The 27784-nt window shown below is 38.9% G+C and overlaps 1 protein-coding gene across 1 annotated transcript in view; it reads left to right on the top strand.

Moving 5' to 3' along the window:
- LOC127574103 (retinol dehydrogenase 10-like) overlaps positions 1–23038 on the top strand; it is a 48393-nt gene extending 25355 nt beyond the window's left edge. Inside the window, exons 2-5 of the mRNA XM_052022777.1 lie at positions 12109–12207; positions 17378–17523; positions 20027–20158; positions 22075–23038. Coding sequence (XP_051878737.1) covers positions 12109–12207; positions 17378–17523; positions 20027–20158; positions 22075–22198 — 501 coding nt within the window. The 3' untranslated portion in view covers positions 22199–23038. The remainder of the gene's footprint in view (positions 1–12108; positions 12208–17377; positions 17524–20026; positions 20159–22074) is intronic.
- The last annotated feature ends 4746 nt before the right edge of the window (positions 23039–27784 follow it).

Raw genomic sequence — 27784 nt, forward strand, 5'->3', positions numbered from 1 at the left:
TAATATAGTCAATAGATACAGATACAATCATTGAATACATGCTCTTACTATCCTTTTTTTGGTAAGGTGACAGGTATGTGTAGAAAGGCAATCTATTAATCTTCAATTGGTTGCTTTAATGATGGTAGCAAGATTCACTAAATACACTATGCAAGGCCACTAAGATAATAAGCAAGAATAGGCCAGCTGACCTGTATGTATGCTCTGCCAATAAATACTATCATGGTTGATTTTTGCCTTTTTTTAATTTTGTCATCCTCTTAATCCCCATAATCTTAAATCTTTCTTCCAGCAGTTCAAGAAATGTTTAGAATGTACTCAATGATGATAATCACATAGAATAAAAAGATTCATTGCCTCAAATTTCTCATTTTCAGTCAGAAGTGGCTAATGTCTTATCCTTGACATGGCCCCTAGATTTAGATGCCCTCCACCTGGGGGAATGGCTACTTTGTTCTTCTTCAATCACATTTCAGTGAGTTTGTTCTTCTCACTGCTCAATTTTTTCAACAACCCCCTCATCCCAATGACCCCCTCTGCTGCATTACCTCCAAGTGGGGAGACCGTAACTATACAGTTCTCGCCCAAAGCCCTTGTATTCTTGCCAAAGTCCTTTGAGGAAAGATTGGGCAGGCTAAACTTGTATCTGGAATTCAGATGAGATGACTTGATTAAAATGTGCAAGATCCTGAGGGGTGGGTTGTTTAGTGTGGTCTTAACCAGGTGTATATGGGTAGGATTTCTCCTCTTGTGGGAGGATCTTGAATAAAATGTAAGGATCATCCTCTTGATACAAGTGCAGTTTTTTTCCCCAAGGATCATGTGTCTCTGGAATACTTTCTCCAAAAGGTGATGGAAGCAGTATCTTTGCCTATTTCAAAGGTAAAGGGAGTTTCTTGATGAGCAAAAGGTTGGAAGGTTACGGGGAGGGGAGTATGAATGTGGAGTTGTAGTTGTCAGCCACAATCTTATTTGATGATGAAGTAGACTCTAGCTGCTGGGTGGCCTATCCCTCATTTTGTATGTTGGGCTTCCTTACTCCTGGACTCCATTCCCCAACTTGCAATAAGAGCTGTTTTATTTGCTGCACCTGCATGTCTGCTTTCTTAAAGATGCCCCCAGGTCCTTTTGGAAACCAACATCTCATTTTGAAGTGCAAAACTGCATAATCTGGAAATATGAAATAAGGGAACATGGGAATTCTAAGATCGGGCAGCCTTTGTGATGAAAAGTCATTGATCCGAAACTTCACTTCTCGACAGATGTTGTCTGACCCAAGTGTTCTTAGCATTTTCTGTTCTTCTGGTTATTGCACCATTTAATGTTGTTTCTTCTGCAAATTCAGTATTCTCACTTTACCACATTATATTCTGTCTGCCACCTTTTCACCCACTTGTATTTTTTTTCCTCTCCCAGACAATCTTCCTTGTAATTTGCTTTCCCATTTGTATTGTTAGCAAGCTATTTTGATCAATCATTTATATAAACTTGTTAAGTGGCTGAGCTCCAACAATTATTCAGAGGCACCCCACTAGCTACAATTTGCCAACCTTGTAGTAATTTGTTTACTTCAACTTTGTTGCCTGTCACTTAGCTTGGTAAGAAAACTGGCTATTTGCTTGTACTGGGAGCCTTGTGCAGAATTTGTGTGGAAATGACTTTGCTCAACTTGATTAGTGCAGATAAGCCATAGCCACATAGCTAGTCCAGTTCTGTTGAACAGCACTGAATGCAAACTATGCAATGCAGAAGGAAATGATAACATTAGCAATAGATGCATCTGCAAAGTCAAGATATTTTGAAATACAGGCTGCCCCTCCTGTTACTTTACTTCCATTCCTGAGAACAGTCCTTAAGCCAATTTTCTGTCAGAAATGTCTGTTTTTTATAGCTACCCATATCGTATTGCTCTGCATACACTAGCTATAATTATCTCAAAATAACAAATGTTAATTGAAAATAGGGGTTTGTAAATTATGGATGCCATGTACATGTGATTATATCCCTTTTAAAGTTTGAGAATCAAAAACTGAGTCATTTCTTTATCAACACAAACTTGTTTAAAATATGATGGAAAGACTGCTTTGTCTTCTACCCACTTCTGGAATGTGAAGTGTTTTAACTGGCTGAGGAAAGATGATGCTGATTAATCTTAAATCACATTTTTTGATTAGAACAGTGGATTTGTCACTTGTGGACTAATAGTTCACTTGTCAATGTGATTCACTGTCATGGTTTGTCAGAAGTGTGGAAAAACAAAGCCTTTATTAGAGCAGTAAATCACTATTTCCCACGGTCTCATTGTTCTGTTTATGCAATGACAGTCTTCATAATGAGTCCTTCAGGCCCTTTCCTTTTTATGACTGAGCATCATTTAGGAATTTTAATGAATAAATGTGACACTTGGGCTAGGATATCAATGCTAAACAGTATTTCTTTTGTTTCAATACACCTGTACTATGGAGTCTTTATCCTTGCATTTAAACTTGCTCAGTTTGTTGTCTAATTACAATGAAGCTGCTGCTTTTGCTGTGGTGCCATTAGTTATGTTGATTTCTGCTGAGTTGTTTGTACCACTTCCTCAATTGTTCACTTAATTGGCCGAGGGTATTTTTATACTAATCAGGATGGCATGTGGCTGCAGTAGTATCTGTGCAATTGGTTTGCCTGTTGAGTCTTGACCATGCAGTTCCAGATTAGAACAAGTATGGATAAATAATTGGATAATAGTTGAGTCACTGGCCTAGGTATTGGATGTCCATTGCTGCACTAAAAATCTCAGAAGCTCTGTGCTCACATTGAGATGGCAATGTGAATCCAGGCTCAGACAGCAATAGTGATGTCTGGAATACCTGTTGAATCTGAGCTCTTCATAGTCAGGAAGGCTATCAGTTCTGTTAATATCCAACTAATAGCTGACCACAAATGAAACTTCATCATATTAGTGCCATCTTCTAAGAGCAGTTAAAGAGCTATTTAATGTTGTATTGGTCTAGCATGCCACCTTTTGAGGGAAATATCTTCCTACCATGGCTTCACACACCAATTAAAGCCTGCAGACTACCCAGTTGTGAAAGAAGGCATAACTCTTGCCTCTCCTTAAATAGCAAAGATACAGTGAAGGCTATACCACACATGTAATGAAGAATACCATAGTTATGCCAAAGAGGAGATTCTGCTCTCTACCTGTTTGGGACTGTTTGACTGTATTTAGTCAACCAGCTCCCTGCTTTATTGTAGCCTGCTGCTTTGGCTATCAACAGCAGAGCTCTTGTCAGAGGAAGTGCTGGAGGAGAACAACACATCCCTGAAAAGGGAGGGGGTGGGGGGGGGGGGTGGGGAAGGTGGTGCCTGAGCAGATGTTATAAGCTCCCTGTTCTCTAACTGAAGAGAAGGTAGTCAATGTATTTCCACAACACACCAAAACCCAAGTCGTTAGCCTGAAAATTAGGGGAGTATTTGTCAAGTTTTAGTTTTGAACACTTCTCAAATGGTCTTAATCACTGCATCATCTGTTACCATCCTTCATTCTCATTTAATTTGCGCAACAAACTTGAACCAATCTTGGCACCTCTTCCACGGGTTAACTTGTAATTCCTTGTGGAAGAAGTCAATCACATCTCATCTCAATACTGGACTTTTCCAGTGGTTTTTTCCTCCAGGCACAACATGATTGCTATCTTCAAGCATTTGCATCAAAGTTAGCAGCTTAAACAAAAATCTTCAGTCTTTTTCCTAAGCACTCAGCTACATCCTGTGTTTACAACACCTGCATTGGAGGCTAGTGGCCATAACCTTGACATTAAAACATAGCCATATAATCAGAGTTCTTGAAGTAATTGGTTGGATTCTGATGTTTGTAACTCCCCTGAACAATCACTTCACATTAAAATGTTTTTGTTTTTAAAAAAAAACTTGAATATGGTCATATCATGAGATGTACAGAGTTAACTGCCTTCCATTGGAATGCAATAGTATGCAACCTTAATGCTACCTACTGATTTGGATCAATGATGGTAATACTGAGTGTTTTAGGCATTGCACATTCTCAGTCTGTGCTCCAATAATGAAGTAAACCCTCTTCTAAATGTCTATGGAATAACTGACTTGTCCTATAACTTTGTCAGGCAGTCTTATGGTGCAGGGTTAAAAAAAAGTTTGGTGTTGCTCAAGAATTTGGGTGGGGGAGATCTTGTTATTTGGCAGGATTTTTGATGGTTCTCAAGAACTGTATGTATTTGCACTCTGCCATTTTTTTTCCCTCTGGTCCATGCTTTGAAAATGTAATTTTCTTTGAAAGAAATGCACTCGAGTTCTATTAGATTGCAATGTCTGCACATTGTTTGCTTCATCTCCTGATTTCTTCTATATGCCTGATTTCAATATACAAGATGCACTGTAAGTGCCCTTCTACTTTTTGTATGGAAGTAAGTCAAGATGGCACTTCCAATTTGACCAGATTTCAGTAAAAAAAATTTATAGGAAGGAAATGTACAGTTGCTGCTTGCTTGAAACCTTACTGATGCAGTTACCTCACTCTGGCTCCAGACAGGCTTCTAAGGCTGATCTGTTTCTGTGTACAGGCAGCCCCCAGATTACGAATGCCCAATTTGGACACCTCTACATAAGAATGAGCTCTGATAATAAATTCAGAAGTCCCAATGTACAAACATGCACTTGTTCCTACAAACAGCAGAAAGGAACCTAGTTCTACTGTTTGTAGGAACAAGTGCATGTTTGTACATTAGGACTTCTGATTTATTATCTTCACTTTTGGTAATTGTTTCTCAACTTTCCTGTGTGCTTTTGATGCTATTTCATCACAATACTGTGGAGTATTGTCAGTATATTGGTTTTTGTACACTTTCCAGCTTGTAGACAAAATTGGCTTAACCATGTCTGTATTTTTAAAAAAAAAATTGTCTGGGGATGGCCTATACTCAAATTGGTTGGGAGTGGGGTGCAGTGTGAATAGCTTTCTGCTAAAGAATCAGCTTCAAACTATTTTTCTACCAGGATTCAATGCAGTTTGGGGATGTGACCTGAGAAGTACATGCAAGGATGCAAGCACCACCAAGTGAAATGGAAGTGTTTTTCCACTCAGCTGACTAAGACTCCCAGGGGACTAGGTAAACATGGAGCACATCTGCTGTTGGGTAGATTACATTGGTGCTATTAGCTTCCAGACCCATGCTTGCATCAAGGAAGCCCCTGGGAACTGCTGCTGGCAGCTAATTGCTTCCATCTCTATTCCTCCATTAACAATGGTCTATGCAACCAGAGCAACAGTCTGCTCACTGGTGGCATCAAGCAGTGCTTAAGATGGTAGCTTGAGCCTCTCGAGTCAAGTTTTGAGTTGAATCTGCCTGTGCAAGCTTGAAGGGAGCAAAAAGACATGAGGCTGTGTAGTGTCATGATGGAATGCTTTGACTTGACCTTGACAATGTAGTTTGTATTCTTCAGACTTTGTGACAAAATGCAAAAGTTAAACACTGGTCCCCATAACTACAGCAAAATATCATTTGAGGATATTGCTGCCTGTAGTGTGTATAATCAACTTTCTCTAATGTGCTTCCCTTCTGCAGTGTTGACCTCCTTTGGTAAGTGATTAAGGCTCAAACACTTTGGCTTTACTGCAGCCCACTAGTTCCAAACTCTTGCATTGTAGAATGCAACACACTACCATTAATCCTTACTGCTTGTAAGTCATGGTATCTGTATCTAGGCTGGTGTTGAGTAGATCTGATGCAGTGGCAGTGTGCATGGCTAGAGCAGGGGTCTCTGAACTTGGGAGCATGGTTTACTGTCACTGACTCTTTAGCTGTTGTGCCTAATCTACATCCTTATTCAATTTTATGCAACAACAGACTTGGTTCGCTGAGAGTCCAGTAATGTGAATAAGGGATGACTGACACAAAAGCACAGCTGATCCTTATGGGCATTGTCAGCAACTTAAACTGCAGGACAGCTACAAACTTTGCTGCAAGGAAGTCTGCCATTGTGATGGATGGTTCATTGATACTTGGAAGGATGATTTGCAATCTGTTAGCTGTGGTTTTCACAGGTGAGATGTGTAGATTGCACCTTGATTTCATATTTGGGTATCGAGTATTTCAGGATGAATGCAGGTATGTATGAATCATCCCAGACTAACCATACAGACACCTGTTGATTTGTGGCAAGACTTGCATGCTGTTATGATCGACAAAGTGAAGTTGGGCAGTATCTCTGGCAACAATAAATCCTCTGAGCTCTGCCTTTTTGTGAATGTTTTGAACCGACGGTCAGTGAAATGACACCACGGAGGCCTGACTGTCTTTGATGCACCTGTATTGATGGTACCCATGGTTGCCACCAATGTCAGATCAGCCTGCCTTGGTGAACCCACAGAAAGCAACTGGCCTGGATGGAGTCCCTGACTCCATTCTTGGATCATGCATGGATTCCAACCTGATGTTCCCACCTGCTTTAAGAAGTTCTAAGGGAAAATAACAGGCCTTCATGACTATATCCACTGGTGACTGTCATCCACCATCATGAAGTGCTTTGAGAGGCTGGTCATAGCACACCAATTCCAGCACTGCAGACAACCTGGACCTACTGCAATCCACCTGAAACAAGTCCATGACAGCCACCATCTCCCTGTTCCTACAATTCTCGAACATCTGAATAAGACACCTATGTCAGACTCATTGACTATAGCTCTACCACAAATCCCAAACAAACTCGTATCCAAACTCCTAAGCCTAGGAATCTGCAACCCCCCTGACCCATCTGCAACCGGATCCTTGACTTCCTGACTAGTGGACTACAATTGGTAAGGATGGGCCACAACACTACCACCACAATTATTCTCAACACCAGTGCCTTGCAAGGCTACATTCTCGACCCCTTTGTATGGTCCCTATACACTCAACTGTGGCAAAATTCTGTTCTAACTCAATTTACAAGTTTGCAGATGACACAATGTCATAAGACAGTATGGAATGAGATATAAAGCCTCATGGCATGGTGTCAAGACGACAACCTTTCCCTCGATATAATCAAAATGAAGGAACTGGTCATTGACTTCAGGAAGCAGGGTGGAGTACCTCTATCAATGGTGCTAAGGTGGAGATGGTTGAGAGCTTCAAGTTCTTAGATGTCAATATCACCAACAACTTGTCCTGGTCCAGCCATGTGAGCACTATGGCCAAGAAAGCATACTAATGCCTCAACTCCCTCAGAAGGCTGAAGGAATTCAGGATTGTCCCTGATGATTCTTGCATTTTTTGTGTGCATGTACACACTTGTTTTTATAAACTGATGCACCATTGAAAGCATCCTATCCCTACTGCATTACAGCTTGGTATGGCAATGTCTACCTGCACTGCACTTTCTTTGTAACTGCAATACTAGATTCTGCACTCTGTTCTTTTTAGTACCTTTTAATGTACTTGTGGATGGCATACAAACTGAAGCTTTTCACTATCTCAGTACATGTGACTGTAAACCAACCAACCACTGGTGCTCCTTATGTATGTGAAGTGTGATTGTAGAAGTGGACTCAACAGACACACCTGATCAAGTCGTGAAATTTTCATTGATCCATAGTCCTACAGTTCAGAATGTGACAGTTGTCATTCATCTTTGGCCCTTCTGGAGATGGCCCTGGCAGACTGAAGGTCCCAAGTGAAGGGTGCAGGTGAAGACAGGGTTTATGTCAGGACTTTCACATCTCTAAAGATCTCCATGTGCTCCATGGTATTGCTGTCTTGAGGTGAATTGTCAAACGTATCACTTGGCTGCCAGTTGTGTACTATTTAATTGGAGAACAAACAGCATACAGTTAATATTGAAATTATTTTTGCCAAATCAATATTTGACACTTTCAAGCATGAAGACTTAACTATCAGCAATTGAATACCAACATAATTAAACATGTCTTTTTTCTTTGCTGATCGCTCTTTGCTAGAGGATTGTGTCCCTTCCCACTCTGACATTGAATTTACCTAGAAGGATCTGCTTGTTTGCTCTGAGATGTGGACCAGGACTTTCTCCCAACCAAGGTTCAAGTAGAAGTCCTCCTTGGTCTTGTTCAAAGTTTCCATGTTGGGGTATACAGTATGCATTGATGAGCATATTGGTTTTCCATTAGTGAGCCAGTCATATGGCATCCTAACTTTACAGGAGAATCAGCGGTTCTGGACCAAGTTCTTGATTGTGAAGCTTATTCCTTGATTTACTTTTTCCTCTTCTGATTGCTCCTGCAGAAAGTAGTGCACCCACTGCATGTTCTTTAACCTGGCCACTGTCTACCTATTGCCTCACTCAGTGTGACCAATGTGTATGTTAGAGTAATTCATAGATCTGTCACTGATGTCCACAAGGGTGCTGACTGTGTGGCTGCTTAGTGGAGTAGCCGTGGCTCTGAAGTACCTTTTTTTTAAGGGTTTCAGAATTGAACTGCAAGCAGGATATGGTAGCTGATGACCAAAATATTTAGTTATTTGGAGCAAAGTCTTGAGAGTTTAGTGAGAATTCAGTAATGTCATGCTTGGTAGTTAAGACTTGAGGGACCAGTGGAGAAGAGATTATAAAATCATTCAATCAGGACGCCAGAATTAAAGGAATTTGGCTATTTTGCAAGTTTTTGGGGGGGGGGGGGTGGTGATTGGAGCAGAGATGATTTTCAGATTCCTCCACAGCCTCATTCACAAGGGTTGATTGATAGGATTGGGTGGAGAGTAAGCAGTTGTTTGTTAGAATAGTTGGGCAAGGCATGGATGAAGTTTCAGTAGCATGAGCCATACTATGGGTAGAATAGAGCAATGTTAATGAGGGAATTAGATGGTCTTGTATTTGACACAGATAAATATGCCAACATTAGCTGTGAGCAGTGTTTTAGATGGGATTTCATTGGGGTGGGGAAGAAATGAAAATGTAATTGCTGATACTGTGCCCCCCCCCCCCCCCCCCCCCCCCCCCCCAGCTCATCACCTTGCTTTTGAGTGGAGCAATGCTAGGAATCGTCCAAATGCAGCTGTGATTCTGAAGTAGGAAATGCAATGGTGTGTTCCAGTAGCTGGCTAAATGCAACAAATCACGTCATGCCTGTTAATCTGCAACTAATTCTGGATTTTTGTGAATTTTATCATGACAAATGCCCTTGAAAGCCTGCTCCAACCTGCTCATAGTTATTTGTGTAGCACAGGACCTTTTTGAAGTCTAAATGGTGTGTGGGGACAGAACAGCCACAGATACTGAAACCTTAAAACAGATTGGTGGAAATACTTGGGCCAGGCAACATTGGTGCAGAACAGTTAATGTTTTGTTTTGTTTCATCAGAACAGATACTAGTAGTGGCTGTGCCAGCTGAGAGAGGGTGGGTGAAAGCTTGATAACTGCAGATCTGTGTAGCATTACATACAAGATTAATAAGTAAAAAGGAAAAAATGATAGAATTGAAATGAAAAATATTGTACGTGCTGGAAATCTTGGGTGAGGATGAAAAGGAATGCTGGAAATGGTCAGCAACTGGCTCATTTTGATATAAAATGAAGGCTTGATTTTTGAAATTGTTGCATTTGAGACCCAGGAGTTGTAATACACTATGTTGGAAGTTAAGGTGCGTTTGCAGCAGTGCAAGAGGTCAGAGTTAATATGGGTGAAGATTTATATTCTGACAACTAACTAAGCCACATTTCCAAACCTGTTTTTGAAAGTTTGAATTTCAATCTTTTACTTTTTTGTGCATTTAATGGTTTCCAATTGTTTAAGTCAACTATTGATCCAAATTAACTTGAACTTTGGCTTTAAGTGGTTCTTCTCATGAGTGGAGTTGCTGAACCTGTGCCAGGAAGCTCATACTCCCATGAGGACTCCTACAGTAGAGTGGTTGGCAGATCTGCAGTGAACATGGTCAGGAAGTTTGGGACTTCTACATTTGTGCATCAGTGCGTGGGAGTCCTGAGCTCCCTGACATTTATTAGGGAATTGAGTTGTACAGCATGATCTGTAAACTTGACTGGTTGGTCACATTTGAGTGCCTGGTATTATATTTTTAAATTTTCTGATTGCTACTTCCATCTGCACCCTGTTTTTATGCCACTTACAACTGTTGGCAGTTTTTCTTCATGCAGGCTATTAGTATAATTCTCAGCATTTCTACCATTTTTGTGCACATGCCAAGCTATTAACTAATCATTACACACCAGTGGTGTTTGGTGTTCAATTTTATTTAATGATTTTTCATTTGGTTTAAGCTAGAATTTGATCATGCAGTTAATAGTTTGTGAAACTAATTCTTTCAATCAGAATTTCTTAAATTGCATCTAAATACCATTCATAATTGGCTGCACTGCACCCCCCCCCCCCCACTAAAATGTTAAATTAGCTGTACTGGAATGTTTATGCAATAACTTTTCTCTGGGGATGTGCCTTGGACTTGATGTTGACTTGTGTAATTGACCAGCATCATTGAAAATATAATGGGATGCTAATAGAGTTGGAGTTTGAGATTAATGAGTTTTGACATGTCCTGTCTCTTCTATTCAATATTCCCTTCTAATTTAATGCCAATAAGACAAGTAAGTGATTAAACCTCAAATGGATATGAATGAGGAAAATTATCTGAGTCGTATACTGCTTTCCCATTTGAAGGAAACAACTTAACACTCCCACTTTTAACCATCACTGTAAACTACAAATTGTGCTATTATGAACTTTCCTTTTCAATCATTAACATTTGATCAGTTGGAACAGTTTCTTGAAATAAACTTCAAAAATATATCTGTATATATTTGCAGCTTGCTGCTTGCTGAAATCATTCCACATCAAAGGCTTGGGACTTACCTTCACGGAGTTGGTGTTCTTTGTTCTTTCTCCACACCCTTTTCTCTGATCTCTGCAGCACGCTACTTTTAATTTTAAACCCTAGCATTCCCCCTACTTTTTGGGTGACTGCAAATGCTGAAACCAAAACAGACCTGGAGATGTAGCAGTTGAAAGGCATGGGACCTGCTGCGAACTGAATGGCTGTAAACAAAATATTTCAGCTGTCCTTGGTGATCAACTCAATCTGACGGGGATTGGCAACTCCTTGCCACATCTACTAGATTTTTGAGTAAAATTAAATCAACTGAAATTAACGGTATTTGTATTTTTAAATTTCAGCTTGGAATTGACTCCCTCTTCTAGCAGTATGCCAGTATTGCAATGGGAGGATAAAGGCTCAAGTCAAAATTACTTTATTAATTTTTCCTTAATGAGCTTCAACTGGCAGGGCAGAAAGGGGAAATACTGCTCAGAAAACAATTTAATTTCCTTGATATTTTGACTTCTGTGCAGCTGTTGATCAAACTTTACTCAACATTTTTGTTGAGCAGTGAAGGAATACGATTGCTCCCATCCTTAGATTTGTTAGAATAATTTCTAGCTGATGACTTGGTATTTGTCCTTGATATTTTTTGGATCTTGACCTGGTAAATTGGAGTGTTCCACAATGTTAGAGCATTTTCTTTCTATTGCCTGGAAATTAATTGGGGCCAATTTGTCCAACTTGTGCTAGGGTTTCTGGGATTTGTCTGTTTCTGTGGAAGTCTGCCAGCAAATCTACTGTTCATGCTACATTAGACCAGGGAACTTCCCACATAGCCTAATGGGCAAAGTGAGCTTCTCAGCTAAGAAGCTGGGATACCTTTCCACTGAGCCTGTGCCAGTAAGTGTAGCAATACCATTTGAAATGCACAAGTGACTGCTAAGGGGAGAGGCAGTAACATTTTTAAGCAAATTAAATTTTTGATTTTGAATATTCAGTCATTTACAAATATTTAATTTGAATCTGAGCCTGGGGTGTGACCTTGTCAACTGTGAAAGCTATCTTGAGTGTCTAGCTAGAGTGGGCCTCCCAATGGAAGAATGCTAGAAACTTTATGGTTTAAGCACCAGTGACTAGTGATCTAGGGATAGTTGAAGACTTGTCTCTATTATTTGCTTTGCTGCTGTTGCATTTTGGTTTCACCTGTTCCAAGTTTCAGTTGGTCGAAATGGTTGAAAATTTTACTGCTTAATGTTATGCCAAGCCCAGTTTTGGAGGATCTATTAACTTCTGACTTTCCCTCTTTTTAGACTACCAAGGCATTTCTTCCCAAGATGCTGGAAATGAACCATGGACATATTGTAACAGTGGCAAGCTCCCTAGGGTTGTTCAGCACTGCTGGTGTTGAGGTTTGTCTTTTTAAGCTGTCTTGCAGAAAATTTATTTGCTTTATTTTCCAGGAAGTGAAGCAGCATATTGAAGTGTAATCATTCCATATAAAATGGAGTGAAATGCATTGACTTGGTGTGAGTAGATACTCCTAGATTTTCTAGGCATAGTACTAGTATATCCTCAATGTTTCAACTTGCTGTTCTTTAGTCCAACTATTCATATTGTATTGCTCCACTTTTGAGCAAATGGGAAAACTTGTCCCCCTTCTGTCTGCATTTGAGGAACATAAAACTTCAATGGACAATAACAGCAATGAAGATGGAAGAAAGATTTTTGTGATTATGCCTTAAATGTAGTCAAACTCTATTTAGAACATAAAACATTACAACATAGTACAGGCCCTTCAGCCCAAATGTGTCAACATATCCTTCTAAAATCTATTTAACCCTTCCTTCCCACATAGCCCTCCATTTTTCTATCATTCATGTGCCTATCTAAGAATCTCTTAAATGTCCCTAATGTATCTGCCTCCACCACCACTGCTGGCAGTGCATTCCATGCACCCACCACTTTTTGGGTGGGGGGGGGGAGGAGTGGAGAGCTTCTCTGGCATCTCCCCCATACCTTCATTGAATCACCTTAAAATTATGCCCCCTTGTGTTAGCCATTGCCCCCTGGGGGGGGGGTGGGGGGTGAAGAGTCTCCTGACTGTCCACTCAATCTATTCCTCATCTTATACACCTCTCATCCTCATCTTCCAAAGAGAAAAGCCTAGCTCACTCAATCTATCGTCATAAGACATGCTCTCCAATCCAGGCAGCAGCCTGGTAAATCTCCTCTGCGCCCTCTCTAAAGCTTCCACATCCTCATGAGGTGACCAGAACTGAACACAATCTCCTAATGTGGTCTAGCCAGAGTTTTGTAGAGCTGCAACATTACTTTGTGGCTCTTGAACTCAATACCCTGACTAATGAAGGCCAACATGTCACATACCTTCTTAATGACCCTATCAACCTGTGTGGCAACCTTGAGGGATCTATGGATGTGGACCCCAAGAGCCCTCTGTTTCTCCACACTGAGTCCTGCCATCAACCTTGTATTCTGCCTTCAAATTCTATCTTCCAAAGTGTATCACTCCACACTTTTCTGGGTTGAAGTCCATCTGCCACTTCTCAGCCCAGCTAGACATCCTATCAACATCCTGTTGTAACCTACAGCAACCTATGCTATCCACAACACCACTAACCTTCATGTCATTTGTAGACTTGGTAACTCACCCTTCCACATCCTCTTCCAAGTCACTTATAAAAATCACAAAGAGCAGGGGTCCCAGAACAGATACCTGCAGAAGACCACTGGTCACTGACCTCCAGTCACAATACACTCCATCTACCACCACCCTCTGTCTTCCATGGGTGAGCCAATTCTGAATCCGCACAGCCAAGTTTCCCTGGATCCCATGCCTCCTGACCTTCTGAATAAGCCTTCCATGGGGAACCTTGTCAAAAGCCTTAACAAAATCCATGTATACCACATCCACTGTTCTACGTTCATAAATGTGCTTTGTCACATCCTCAGAATTCAGTCAGGCTCGTGAGGCACAACCTGCACCTCACAAAGCCACGCTGACTGTCCTTAATCAACCTATGGTTCTACAAATGCCCATAAATCCTGTCTTTAAGAATCTTCTCCAGTATTTGAGTTTCATGATTTCATAATAACCTGCAACCTGGTGACTAGTTTTAACATCTGCCCTGGTGTATCTCTGCATTGCATGAATGTTCAACATATCTTCTACCTAAGTTTCTTTCTTACTCCAGTCCAACTGTTTTTAAAAAGTCATCAGTTTTGACATTGGCTCAGCAGGCAACAATTCCTTAACCTTTTAGCTGAATACTAAGTGGTTGTTGCAGCCTTGTCTAATGTATTAATGACAGTCATGGTCTGCATTGCCACCTTTTCATTGACTTCTGTCTTCCCTGAATTGGGCCTCTTTACAGCTGGTCTGCTATTTTCTTGTTTGTATACACTGGTCTTGAATCCATTTATAATGGTGCCATCCTGGTCTAATTAAGATCTGCTTAAGCAGAAAAACTGAGTGGCTAAATGTGTGGGCAACTCTGTGTATGCTCCGTCCTTCACCCCCACTCCCCCAACTTGATTTCGTAGGAGACTAGTGAAACTTGATCAGGCAACACTCCTGTATTTCCCTCAAACTGAAACTAGGTTGTAGTTCATTTGTGATCTAGAAGTTGACAGTTATTTGTAATAAAAAAAATTAAGGTGCCTGTTGGGGAAACAGCTTCTCTACTCAAATGTATGTGTAGCAAGTTTCAGTGCCATTTAATATTGTAGAGGAAAGCAGAGCAGTTCTTCTAAATAGAGTTTTCTATTTAATGGCAAAAAGAATGCAAAGGAACAACATGGTCAAAATTCAAAGGCTCAAAATTTTGAAAAGAATCTAGAGACTTTTTAACCACTTAAGAGCATCACAGCCTTTTAACCTTACTGGTCTTCATTCAGTTATGGGAATCTGGGCATCACTAAAAGGCAATAGATGTTGGCCTTAGTGGTGGTGAGTCACTGCCTTTAAACTGCTAAAGTCTCCATGGTGAAGGTAATCCCAATGTTTCAGATAAGGAGTTCTAGGATTTAGACAAGTGACAATGAAGTACTAATGATAAGTATTTCCAAGTTGGGGTGGTGCATGATTTTGAATCGGTGATGTTCCTATCTACCCACAGTCCTTCTCTTTGCCATTGAATATCCAGGCTAAATGGTTGTAAAACTATAGGATGGTTACAGCACAGGAGGAGACCGTTTGGTCCACATCTGTTGTAGCTTTCCACCAGAGCAACTCCAGCTCCACCCACTAGCATTTTCCCTGCAGCCTTGTAATTTTCACTTGTACACTCCCAAAGCCAAATAACTTGGGAGGGGGGTGTGGGCACACTTTCATTTCTTCCCCACTCCAGATCCCTCAACCCAATGAAATCCCATCTGAAACAACACTGCTCACAGCTGATGTTGGCATGTTTATCTGTGTCAAATACGAAACCATCTAATTCCTTCCTAAAAAGCCAAAGTGGAACCTGCATTCCAGATTTCCATCCACATGCTGTATTTATGAAGAATTTTGCTTATCACTCTCAATTCTCTAACACTTGCACCTGCCCTCTAGTCCTAGCCTCCCCTTACCAAAGGAAACGGCCTCCCACTATTGACTATGTCCAAACCACCTCATCATTTTATCTATCAATTCTCCCCTTTCTTCAAAGAAAACAATCCCAGCCTCATCAGTTTTTGTAACTATAACTGTGGTTCTTCATGCCAGGAACCATTCTCCAATCATTTGTGGACCTTTTTAGTGCCTTCATATTCTTTCTATATTGTGGCCACCAGAATTGAACGCAATACTTGCTGAGGCTGAACCATTGTTTTATAACGGTTCCACATAATTTTCTCCTACTTGTGTTTTATTCTCCATTGATAAGGGCCAGAATTGTGTATTGAGGACCACCAGAATTGAGTCCCAATGAACGGTCTCAACCCAAAACACCAACTGTCTAATTCCCTCTACAAATACTGCCTGATATGCTGAGTTCCTCCAGCAGCTTGTTTATTTTTTTATTGCTCAATTCCAACATCTGCAGTCTCTAGAATTGTGTATGCTTCATCACTTTCTTCAACTGACCTATTTTTAATAATTCTTCTGTGCACATTACCCCCTCCCCCAGGTCTCTACATCTGTGCCCTTTTAACAACAGTAGTCTTCTACACTTCATACAAAAAAAAGACTTTGGGTAAGACATCTGGGCCTAGAAATTGCTCCATGCTATTTTTGAATTGCCATAATAATGTTTTGGTGAAAAATTGAACATAACTTCAATTGCAAGGCTCACAGAACAGTATTGGGTTTCCTTGTGTAATGCCAGAATGAAACTAATTTGTTTCAGTGCAGTGTTCCCTACTGGTGTTACAAATACCTGCAGTTAGTATGTAGACAGATTGCAACCAACTTGCTATAATGCAAAAAAAAAAGTGCTCTTCTAGCAACACTAATAGAGCAACAAAAAGAACTCAGTTGGTCAAGCAGTGTCTGTAGTGGCAAAGGGATGGTTAATGTTTTCTACATGGGCCTTGCCAACATAAGGGCACATCAAGCAAACTGAATGCTGACCACTTTGGAGGACCTGTGCATGAATCTCTACCTCAGCTGGAATACAGCCCAATGATATGTTCATAAAATTCCCATTTTGGGTAACCCACCTCTTTTCTCTCCCACCAATCTCCACCACCACCCCCCCCCCCCCCCCCCTACCGTGTTCCTTTTCCATTCCTACCAGTGCACCCAGGATCTCTCTCCCTTGACCTCCTCCATCCCTTCCACCCCCCCCCCCCCAATCATTACCAAGATTCATCACCCTCCACCACTTGTTTCCACCTGCCCCATCACTCCCTTAACTGATTCCATCTATCACCTACTAGCCTGTCTTGCCCTCCCTCTCTACTCCAAATGATGTCAACATTAGTGTAAAGTACAAATTATGCATGTTCTGGTGGGAGAAAAGATGGCAGAGTGAAAATCCTTCCAAAAAATGGAGATTTATCTACTGGTGGGTGTTAAGACATGAGGTGTGCAAAGTTGCTTGGTGCTGGGTTAAGTTTCCACAGCACTGTGGTGCTTCTCCCTGCCCTGTTTGTCTGAATTTCAAGCTACGTGTAAAGCTATGTGAGCATAACTTGAATTTTTTCTTCTCTATTCCCAATTGAACAAAGTTTAATTCACATGTAGTGTTTAGTTAAATACTTAATTGATTTTTCTCAATTCCATTTACAAATGGACAATGGAAAAGTGTTAAGATTTAATGTGTGTGAAAATACTTGCCCACCCTGGCTTTTCCACTAGCCCATGATCTAAAATTTTTGGTATTTCCATCTACCTTGTGCTTCTATGCAGTAGTGTTTTTCATTTGCACCTTTCCTCCCTTGTCTGATCAGTCACAATGCCTGGGATTTTTAAAAATTTGTTAAGGATCTTTGCACTCTTAAAGTATTAGCAGTCCTCTCCTACAGCTCATAGGCCATTGTTATTGTGCTGACACATCTTACCATGAACCAGTGTACGCTTGAGCATGCTAGTTGAGATGCAAAATGTTCTGATTTATTCATTATTATGCCATTTAGGATTACTGTGCAAGCAAATTTGGAGCAATAGGATTTCATGAATCCTTAAGCCACGAGTTGAAGGCAACTGACAAAGATGGGATCAAGATGACACTAGTTTGCCCCTATTTGGTGGACACAGGCATGTTCCGTGGCTGCAGAATAAGGTGAGATAGTTGAATTATTCAGTCCAATTTTAAATTGTATTAGTGATGGTATTGACTTGGGGACTGGGTGAGAAGAGAACAAAAGGCTAACTGTACAGAAAATATGGTCTTTCCACACTGAACTTATTTGAATGTGAAACTTGCCTAAAGTAGCTTCTAAGCATATGGTCCAAGATGTTTTTGTATGCTGTGATAAAACCAATAATTTGGTGCAATTGGGACTTCGGCAGACTGGCAGGATTTTCAGCCTGTTGAATGTACTTCTATCAGTACTCCAAACACTTTATTGGAAGTTGCACCATGTGTTCCAGTGAATGTGGCAAGTTGAAAGGGAACATGGCAAACTTGCCTTGTGAGCCAGATGCTGAGCTATTGGCATTTCCAAATGGTCAGGTAGCAGACCATAGCTTTACCATACTATCAAAAATATTTCAATGTTTGGAGGAGGTTAATGAGTTTTTTTGAACTCTAAACACTATTGAACTGGAGATCTAGAAGTATCACATTAAGAACTCTTAATAAAGAATTGTTTAAATAAAAATTTGATTTTGTGAATGTTCAGAATCTGTTTTCAATTCTGAATGAACCTTTTACCTGTCATTTGCTCTCTGTAATTTCCTTGTTAGTTGGTTTTGTCCATAAATTGATTTACTTTTAAAACATGCATCAGACCACAACTTCCCTTGTATTGCTGTGCTAATGCATTGGTAAAACATTCAATGGCAACTAAAGGTGATTATGCTAATTGGAATCTGAAATGTACATTTTTAAAAGAAATTTATAAGAGCATCCATTATTCTAAGATGTAGTTGTGGTTTAACAGTAAAAGACTACTGTCAGATTGAATGCATTATAGTCTTTTGAGATTTGTGCACCTTGCCTGGAATTTTGTCAGAATTCAAAGCATTTCATGTGCAATAAATTATTTGAAGTGTAGTGTTTGTTCAATTGGTCCTTTTACTAATATACCAATCTAGACAATTACAAAGGTCCCCATTGAACAGTAAACATACGAATGGCTGCTTAATCTTAAAGATAGTTGAGAGGTGAATATTGGCTGGCACATGCTTTAATAAAGATACGCACTTAATATTCTAGAATAAAGGTGTAGTTGAGAATTAATTTTGATGTATGTTTTAGTAATTAAGTGCCATCACTTAGAGGTGAAAGATGTTTGTCTTGCCAAAACCAAGTTGTTTTTGGTACACCTGCAGAGTGTGAAAAAATTTGTTACTTCAGGCCACAAAAATGCAGTGGAAAAACCACATTTTCAAATGAGATTTCTGATTACAACACTGCAGGTGTGCACCAGCTTCAGACAGTGCGTTCCTGGAGACCAATTTAGCTGCCAGTGGAAAAGTAATAAATAAACTAGACCTTCAGTGATTGTCAAGCCCAGATAAAACAACATTTATAGTACCAGTAACCAGGTACTTTCACTTTGTTTGCAATAATGACTCATTGAGATTGAAGTGTGGATGCATTGGGATTTCTGGGGAAATTTTCTAGTAAACTGGAAGATTTTTGACCTTGTGAAAAGCCTTTGTCGTTGAAATAAAACTTGAACTTTGCAGATTTGCTTATAGCTGTTTAATGGAAACTTTTTTCATCAATTGATAAATAACTTTTGGAGTTAAACCTGCTGCCTTTTGTGTTCAAACTTTCTGAAACCTGATCTAGCTAGCATTTAGCAATGTTTTCAAGACTGACTTTTTTTTAAAATACTTGGTGCTGTACTAGATCTCAGATGGCTAAATTTGGTGGGGGGGGGGGGGAAGTAGTAGGAGGGAGGAAATAAGTTCTTGCTGTAGCAGGACAAAGGATATGAATATCCTTTTGGGGTCCCAAGTCCAGAACCACTGCCAGTATAGCTGTTTTATTTTACAGACACTCCTTTGCTTTGTTTTTGAGGAAATTTTTTTGCTCAGCATTTCAGGTTGCACTCTGTAAATGCTTTTTGTGAAATTTTTGATCTCAGAATTGTGGTGTCATTGAAATCTGATCCTGCTAATTTGCTTCTGCATTGTAATGGTCTGAAACTAACTGATCTATTTCATTTTTTGCTAAATGTCTGATTCAGATCAGACCAATTGGAAGATCTGTTCAAGTCAAACTTGCTGCTATGAAATAGAGCTGTTACTAAACCTGGAGAGAAATCTTTGCTCATGTACAGCAGAAGAGGCAGAGAATTGGTTGAATCATCATCTTCTGCTTTTTGTTTATTAATTTAGATTCCTTTTAATCTTTTTCCTTCCTACTCTGGTGTAAAAGTATCAGGTGGTATCTTCTCCACACATTCCCCCTCCCCCCCCCCCCCCCCCACCCCCCCATACTACCACATGGGTGTCCTATAATTGTACAGGATAACCTCCCTGTTCATGTTTAAGCTGTACTAGTTCAGTAATACTTAATACTTTTTTGTAATGCACAATTGATAGAAATGAATTTTGAGATTAATCTTTTTAGAAGTCCTTTTGATTGTTATACAACTTTTATCTTGCAGGAAAGAATTTGAGCCCTTCCTTCCGCCTTTGAAACCAGAGTACTGTGTGAAAGAAGCTATGAGAGCCATACTCACAGACCAGCCAATGATTTGTACACCTCGACTAATGTACACTGTAACATTTATGAAGAGGTAAGTGGATAAGGATTTAAAAAAAGGATTCCTTATCAGTAATGTGCAAGAGTTAGGTTTTAGACACTTGGAGTATATGAAACACTTCATGAAAGTGAACATTTCAACAAAAATTTTATAGCTTGAACTCATTTATGAAGAATTGAGGATGATACTTTCCCTGGCAATGCAAATCCCTTTGGAGGTAAATGGTATGGGTTTTCTCTCCTTCCCAGTTCTGATAAAGGACCTTTGACCTGAAACTTTAACTTTTTTTCCACAAATACTACCTAACCTGTTTAATGTTTCTAGTATCCGAAGGGGTTTTGTCATTAAATGTTTTTCTTTGAAGAGCAAAGCTATGAGAAATGGGGCTACATATTCTCAGTTCCCGATCAATTGCAGACTTGGTGATGCCATGTGATCACTTTGATAGTTTTGTAGAATCTACTTTTAAAATGTACTATCACTTTAAAATTCTTGTTACTCAATTGTACTGACCCAAGTACAATGTGAGTTTTAAATGTGCCATTTAGGCAAGTTAGAATGGATACCTTGCCCAAATTTCCTTTTTCTTGCTGTAAATATTTGCAAATGCTTGGCTTGAGCAGTGATGGAAGTAGGTTGATCTATTTATGGAGCTTTGGATGCATATCAACTTGGTAGTACAGGGGCTTGAATTGTTGATTTCCCAAGTTATTTAACTTGAATGACACAGATACTTTTGAAACTGCCATGCAGTTCCTAAGTTACTTTATTGCTGGTAGTGGGAATTGGTCAGAGGGAGCACAGTGAAGCTTTACAACTTGTGTCCAAGGACAATGTGCTGCCTTGCTAGATAACTTAAGAACTTGTTTATCTATGGCCAATGGACTTCAAGTTTGTGCCCCACCCAAACAATGTATGCAGGTTTGTCACCGAAGACCACCTTTGCATCACCTGGAGTCTCTGTAGATGTTCCTTGACTTTCAGGGCTGATAATGAACATTCTTCAATGTACTGTATTCCCTTGAGCAACCTGAACGTTCCATTATGCAACATGGGATCCTTGTTCATAGAAATTAAAATTAGTTGTTATATTACATCCAGGTTCCTGTTGGAGAAAGATGCCTTTTTGAACCTTGGACATGTTTTTGCCCACTTGTTCTCCTGTTCCTTATTAATATCTTAGATGTTGTTGCTGTGTCAAAGGCAAGTTTGGATTTGTGCTGCAGCTTTTTTGGAAAAGGCTACTATCTTTCTCATGCTACACCTGACAGAAGAATAGGTTATTGTCTTTCGGTTCAGTTGATTAGCTTCTCTATCAATTGCTGTCCAAACAATCTTGAGGATTCTTGAATTCTCCATAGATGAGTTTTAACTAATGGATTGGCAAACTTGGCACTGTCTTCTGAATATTATGGACTAGGTCTGGCAGAAAATGCCATTGCTCTGCATTTTGCATGTGCTGGCCTAGCTTCAACTTTTGCTATCCTGTTTGTCAAAGACAAGTCTGCTTTCCTCCTATGGGAAGGAAGTTGGTTTTCTTTTGAATGTAGACCAATTTACTATTGCTCAGTTTCTAGTCTACTGATCTCCTTTGTTCTCTTGTACTGTTTTTAATCCTGTTTTTGCACCTTCTGCCCTAAATTTTCTTCCATATTTCTTTCTGTATATTTCTACTTTCCAATATTTTGATATTTTCTCCTATCAATTAATCCTTTCAGGATCAGACTGCATCTGACCAGAAGTGCAAAGACAATTCTGGAGTTTTTTTTATTTTAATTTCAAAAAATGGCTTTTTAGAAGCCTAAATCCAGATGGTGGCACTTGTATCTTAAACACTTCTGTAACAAACTTTAATTTGCAGATTAGCTGAAATTTTAAACATTTGAACAGTCTGAGTACAAGAGAAATGTTGCTGCTTTGATAATATGAATGTGCTCTTTCCATTTCAGCATTATGCCATGGGAAGCTGTCGTATGCATGTACCGTTTCCTGGGTGCAGACAAGTGCATGTATCCATTTATTGCGGAGAGAAAACAGGCTTTGAACAACAACGAAGCCAAAAATGAAATCTAAAGCAAAACTGATCACTGCATCCATTGGGACACCTTGGAAGTGAATGCAATATTTAGCTCGCCAACATCTCCATACAACTCAATGACAAGCATTTGCAGTGATTAGTTGGTTGAACTTATTGCAAATGGCTGTGAAACTTCAGCTTTCTATGATCACTGTGGATAAATGGTTACTGTACCTGTGTATTAAGTCACAAGATAAATGTATTATGCATTATGCCAATCTTTTTAATTTTTCTAGTGATTAGACTTGTTAATGTCAACTGAGCAAACCAAGATTTTGATAAGTTTAACATTTTACCTACTCATCGATGCCATTGTGTGTTTGATGTTAGAGCTGTATTGTACATTGTGTTGAACTAGAGATTGGATAAAAAAGTACTTTAGAATATTCCACATAACTTTTTAAATAGTAAATGCACTGTAATTATTGACAACTTTTCTTGGTCCACCTGAAGTACTTCTGTAAGTCCTTGATTATACCAATTATAGCATTGTTACTTGTAAAGCACTGCAAATTTCTCCCAACTAATTTTGCAGAGCAAATGTTCAGCACAAGGAACACTTTTTTTAGGAAAATCTTATTGGTGTGCCTTTTTAATCCAGTTTAATTATTGTCCTAATTTCTGTGGATTAGTGGTCCATTTTTTTTAAAAAGCCTGAAATTTCTACCTCCTTTGTATATCTATTTGTAGAACACCTAAATTTAACATCAGAAATTATAAAAGTAATGTCTTTGTGAATCTTGTGTCACTACTTTTATATGAAGACCAATGTCTGTAGTTTTTGGTAATGTAGCTAATTGTAAAAGTTTTTAATTAAAATGTGATTGTTAGATGCATATGTTGAAATTTCGTGGTGCTTGATAATTGAGATTTTAAATTGAGTCTCATGATCAATACGCTCAATCATGCACATTGGTTGGGTGATCTGGTTCATTAAGTTGGTCATTTTTCCTCCCATCTTTAACAAAATCTGTTTAAGTGAATTTGGTGCTCAAATGTCTTGCCTGTGAAATCCGGCATTCTCCAATTCAACACTCATTAGTAGAATTTGAAGTATCTGAATTTTCTTTAAACAAGATGGACTCTTGAATCTATTATTGGTATGTTTTTACACCGCAGATTTTTAAGGATTACCAAATTTCTCCCCTCATTCTGTGATCCAGCATATGGATTTTTCTGCATGTTATGTTTACATATGTAATGATAAAGCTTTATGCAGATTACACTCCTTGCTACTGTTATAGAGGAAAATACTTTCCTTTATCACTTGTGACTCTGCCAGAACAACAAAACCTTTGTGAATTTGGGAACTTGTTGCTCATTGTGCTTTGACAGTATACCTTTAGTTGAAAACTTGGTTACAATAAAATACATTGCCAAGAAAGTAGAAACCTTGTTCTGTGTTAGAACAAGTCATAAAATTTGACAAGGTAGAACAATTCTGCTCAGTATTTAAGAGTGAGAATGAGGTTATGGTTTAAATGCTGGTGAAAACTCTGCACTAGTTCACTTTCAAGGTTAGTGGTTGATGCATTTGGGAAATGGGCTATAATTTCCAAGCAATACTTTGCTGCCCTCATTCACCACTCTACTTGCCTCAGCACACCCCTCAATGGACCTTGCCGCAGAAATGGTTTTGATTTGTATTGTTCAACCCTTCCATACATTAAATCCCAGATGGCTGGGCCAATTTTTTTCCTAATTCATCCAGCTAAGCATGTTTCAACCCCCACCCTGCCTTCCAAATTATGCAGCTGTTAAAATTGTGAAAAATTTAAATCATCCAATCTAATGTACTTTTTAAAGTAAACTCTAATATATTGGTCAGTCACAGCAGGTCCTTTTTCATTAAAATGAAGTGTTATGATTGCTGGTCTGTGGGTGCAGGATTAATTGTCAAATTCTCCAGTATCAGTTTATGTTCACTGCTTCGACTATTTCAGCAGTGCATTTTTCACATGAAAACATGCACTAATAATCCACTTATGCCTTTGAGTCTCCTCCACCATTAAACCAGATTCTGGCTGATGTTCCATCTCAACATTTTTTCTTTCCTATTTCCATATCCCAGTGTTCCATTTAATATTGGGGTGGGGTTGGAAGGAGAAGAGAAGAAGAGGTAGTGCATCTTTTGAAATGCAATCTACCTCTCCACAGCTCCCTTGGATAGAAATTCCAGCAATTTGCCATCACCTGAAGAAATTTCCTTTTCAGTTCTAAACAGCTGACAGCTCATTCTGAGACTGTAGCTTTTGTCTAGTCTTTGCTGGGTGGGGAGCAAGAGAACATCAATCACTCATGCTTGGTGTGTCCTTTCATCTAAATCCTGAATAAGCTTGGCCTCTTCTCTAATCTTCAGAATCTATGATGGGGCCCATCTAGAAATTAGATGAAGTAGAAATGCACTCCCTCTATAGCAAGTACATCTTTCTAAACTAATCCATATGTGGTCTTAACAAAACCCATAACTGTAGAAAGACTTCTTCACTCTATACTCTATACTCCAACTTCTCTAGGTATAGATGCCAGCATTCTATTTGCATTTCTAATTGACTGCTGTTCCTGTATGCTAGCTTTCAGTGACTTGTACTCAATCATGCCTAGACATCACTTCTCAACCCCATGCCTGCCTTAAAGTTAACATTTCAGTTTTTATTGCCTCTTCGTTACTCACATTCTGTCAAGTTTTGTCATTGGCTGTGCTGCATAAATCAGTCAGACAAAAGGAGATTGTTCAGCTCATGCCTGTGAAGGCTCTTTGAAAGTACCAATCGCTCCATTCCCATGGACCTAAAATTAGTTCCTTTATGGAATTTTCCAGTTTCCCTGTGGGGTGGGAAGAAAATCAAACGAGATCTTTCAAAACCTCTAAACATTTAGTTCCTTGATCTGCAACTCTTTTATATTGTTTTCAATTTTGTCCTTTTTATTAACAGCATCAAGTAAGCTCCTCATTGTTGCCTTACTTCTGAGCTTGTCAACAGTAATATTGAGCAATGAACGTAGAACATTTTTTTGACATCCACTTTTCTAATCCTCAATTTCAGTGCTAGGTTACCTGCCCAACTTGGCAGCAAAACTGGCAGAGTTAAGACATTGATTTCAATAGTAGGCCAAAATGTGTTTTTACTAGCTGATGCATGAGATGTAAAGGAAATGGAAAAGGTGCCAACACATTGTCAAACATGCTAGATCTGGGCTTCTTTTGAATTGCCTCCTGACTCTTAAAGTTTGAGTTTAGACTTTGGAAATGGGGCCTTTCACACATTTTCTTTTCCCCCTTTATGTGCAACTGTCTAAAGGGGAGAAAATCTTTGACATTTGCTTTTGCTGTCTAGTTTTTTTGCAACGTTTGATAGCGTGCCATCGGTATAATCTGGTAAGGTCCTGTGGCCAAATAAATATCCTTGTATTGAATAATCTTCTTGGCCTGTCAAATGTTTCTTCAAATTGCTGTCCAAAGGAAACGGCATTTTGCTCTCTCCATCTGGCAGTTCAGAGTTCCATTTAACAAGTGCAATTTATTTCTCTGGTACCTTCTGAAAGGGATCTGTTCCCACTACAATCAACCAAGATAAATACACTTCCCTTGTAAAGTTGGTGGCAAAACCCCAGCAAACACTTTAAGTAATTCAGGGCTTCCATGTTCAATTTTCCTGATCCTTTGAAATGGTGGAATCATGTTTAGTTAATAATGATGTAACACTTGGGTTTAACAGCTTATTTCAACATAGTTGATCAAGGAAAATTCTACACACTATATTTGTTGGTTAATCTCTAGCTAAAGATTTTTGTCACTTCAATTTTAACCTGCATTGAAGGAACAAAGTGGAATCCATCAATTCAAATTTAAATCTGACAAGCAAACTTTTTTATTCTATCATGATTGAAATAGTTTGTGTATGAATGTTGCAGCTCTAGTTTGGAATTGCTTCTGTAATAGTCAGAATTTGTCCTGATGGCAAAATACTCAATCAAAATGAATTGATAAGTGAATATTGCTGGAGTTTTCTGATTTTTCTCATTTTATTGCTTTTCACTTAGCACTCTGCTTGTTGCTGCTCAGTTTTGTATTATCCTTGATGAAATTGGAGTGTGCCTGGAATACAAAGGATTGCAGCAAACCAGTTCTTTCATACTAAGTTGACCTTACCATTGAACAAAGTGTAAAATACAGCACCAACTTGCAATTAAACTTTGTGTACACAATTTCACACCCCTTAAATGAAAGTGGAGTGTTTCAACTTCCAAACATTTGTTACCAAAGTTGATGAGCCTTTGTACAGTAGTTGTAATTAGAAATATTGATTTTTTTTTAAATTTAAAAACAGAACTAATCAATGGTTATACCATTTCTGAAGAGATTATAACCATTAATTTACTTAATTTGACTACTTTGTCCAAAGCATTTAATGGTCTTACTTGAAGACTCTATTCATTATTGGGCCCTCCACATCTATTACTGAAAATCTCTTTTATTTAAATTCCTTGTATCTTGCTTGCTAGCTTTTGGATTCCATTTTCACCTTGCATTGGACTAAGTTATTGGAATCTGCTCTGGGTAAATTCATGCTGCCTAGATATTTTGGAAAATGTCATTGCAATCAACAATAATTGTATGACTATTTATAATGAAAGGTGCCTTTTGACCCAGCTTTACTCTAGCCTAAATCCTAGGTGCTCATTTGTTTAAGATTTTTAAAATGTATAAGACATACCCAAAACCAATTGAAATGAAGACCACAGTTTGATTTTTTTTTCCTGGTAAAAATGCATTAATGCAGCACATTATTGATAATTTTATACAACTTATGAATATTAATACATCTGACTCAATAAATCTACCTTGTAACCATTTTGGAATCCTTTGTAGCTCAATATTAGATACAGCACATGATATTGAAGTGTAAGCATGGAAATACTTAAGATTGCAAAAGACTTTCAAGGTGTCATAAAGCATTTAGTCAAAGTACCTTTGTACTGACCACAAAATCACTTTGTGTTTAAAGCCAAATTTAATTCTCCTGAACAATGAACAAGAATCAATGAGAAGAACAAAAATTGGCTCTGGTTGCTCTAAAGTTTATTATTAGATAACTGATTTATAGTTTCATTTTTAGATCACTAACCTTCACTATCAAGTAGGGTGGTGAATATAGGGTTTGAATTTTGCATCTATCATTAAAACAGCTATCTTAAGTAGTGCAACAGTGTGTCGAGCATTAATTATGCCATTTTAAATTAAAAGCACTTTTTATATATTGGTGCTAGAATACTGCTTGTTTTCGGTGTTTGCTGGAGCAGATGAAAAACTAGAAGGAAAATCCTGCACTTTATCTATTTCTCTTCCCCAGTGTTTCCTGAACCATCTATTACAATTAATCACTTGGAAAATGTATGCTTCATTTGTAACATTTTGCGGCCCATGTGCAAGGGCATAACCTGTGGATCTTCTTTAGGGTGATGATATTTAAGATATCTGTAGTCAGGAAAGTTTTAAGATTGTTTAGGATCTTTTGACATCTGTTGCATTAATCAGTTGGAATTTTTTTATTCTCTTATTTGAGGAGCAATTTCTTCAC

Source organism: Pristis pectinata, chromosome 9 (assembly GCF_009764475.1).
Source record: "Pristis pectinata isolate sPriPec2 chromosome 9, sPriPec2.1.pri, whole genome shotgun sequence".
In the NCBI taxonomy this organism is placed as follows: domain Eukaryota; kingdom Metazoa; phylum Chordata; class Chondrichthyes; order Rhinopristiformes; family Pristidae; genus Pristis; species Pristis pectinata.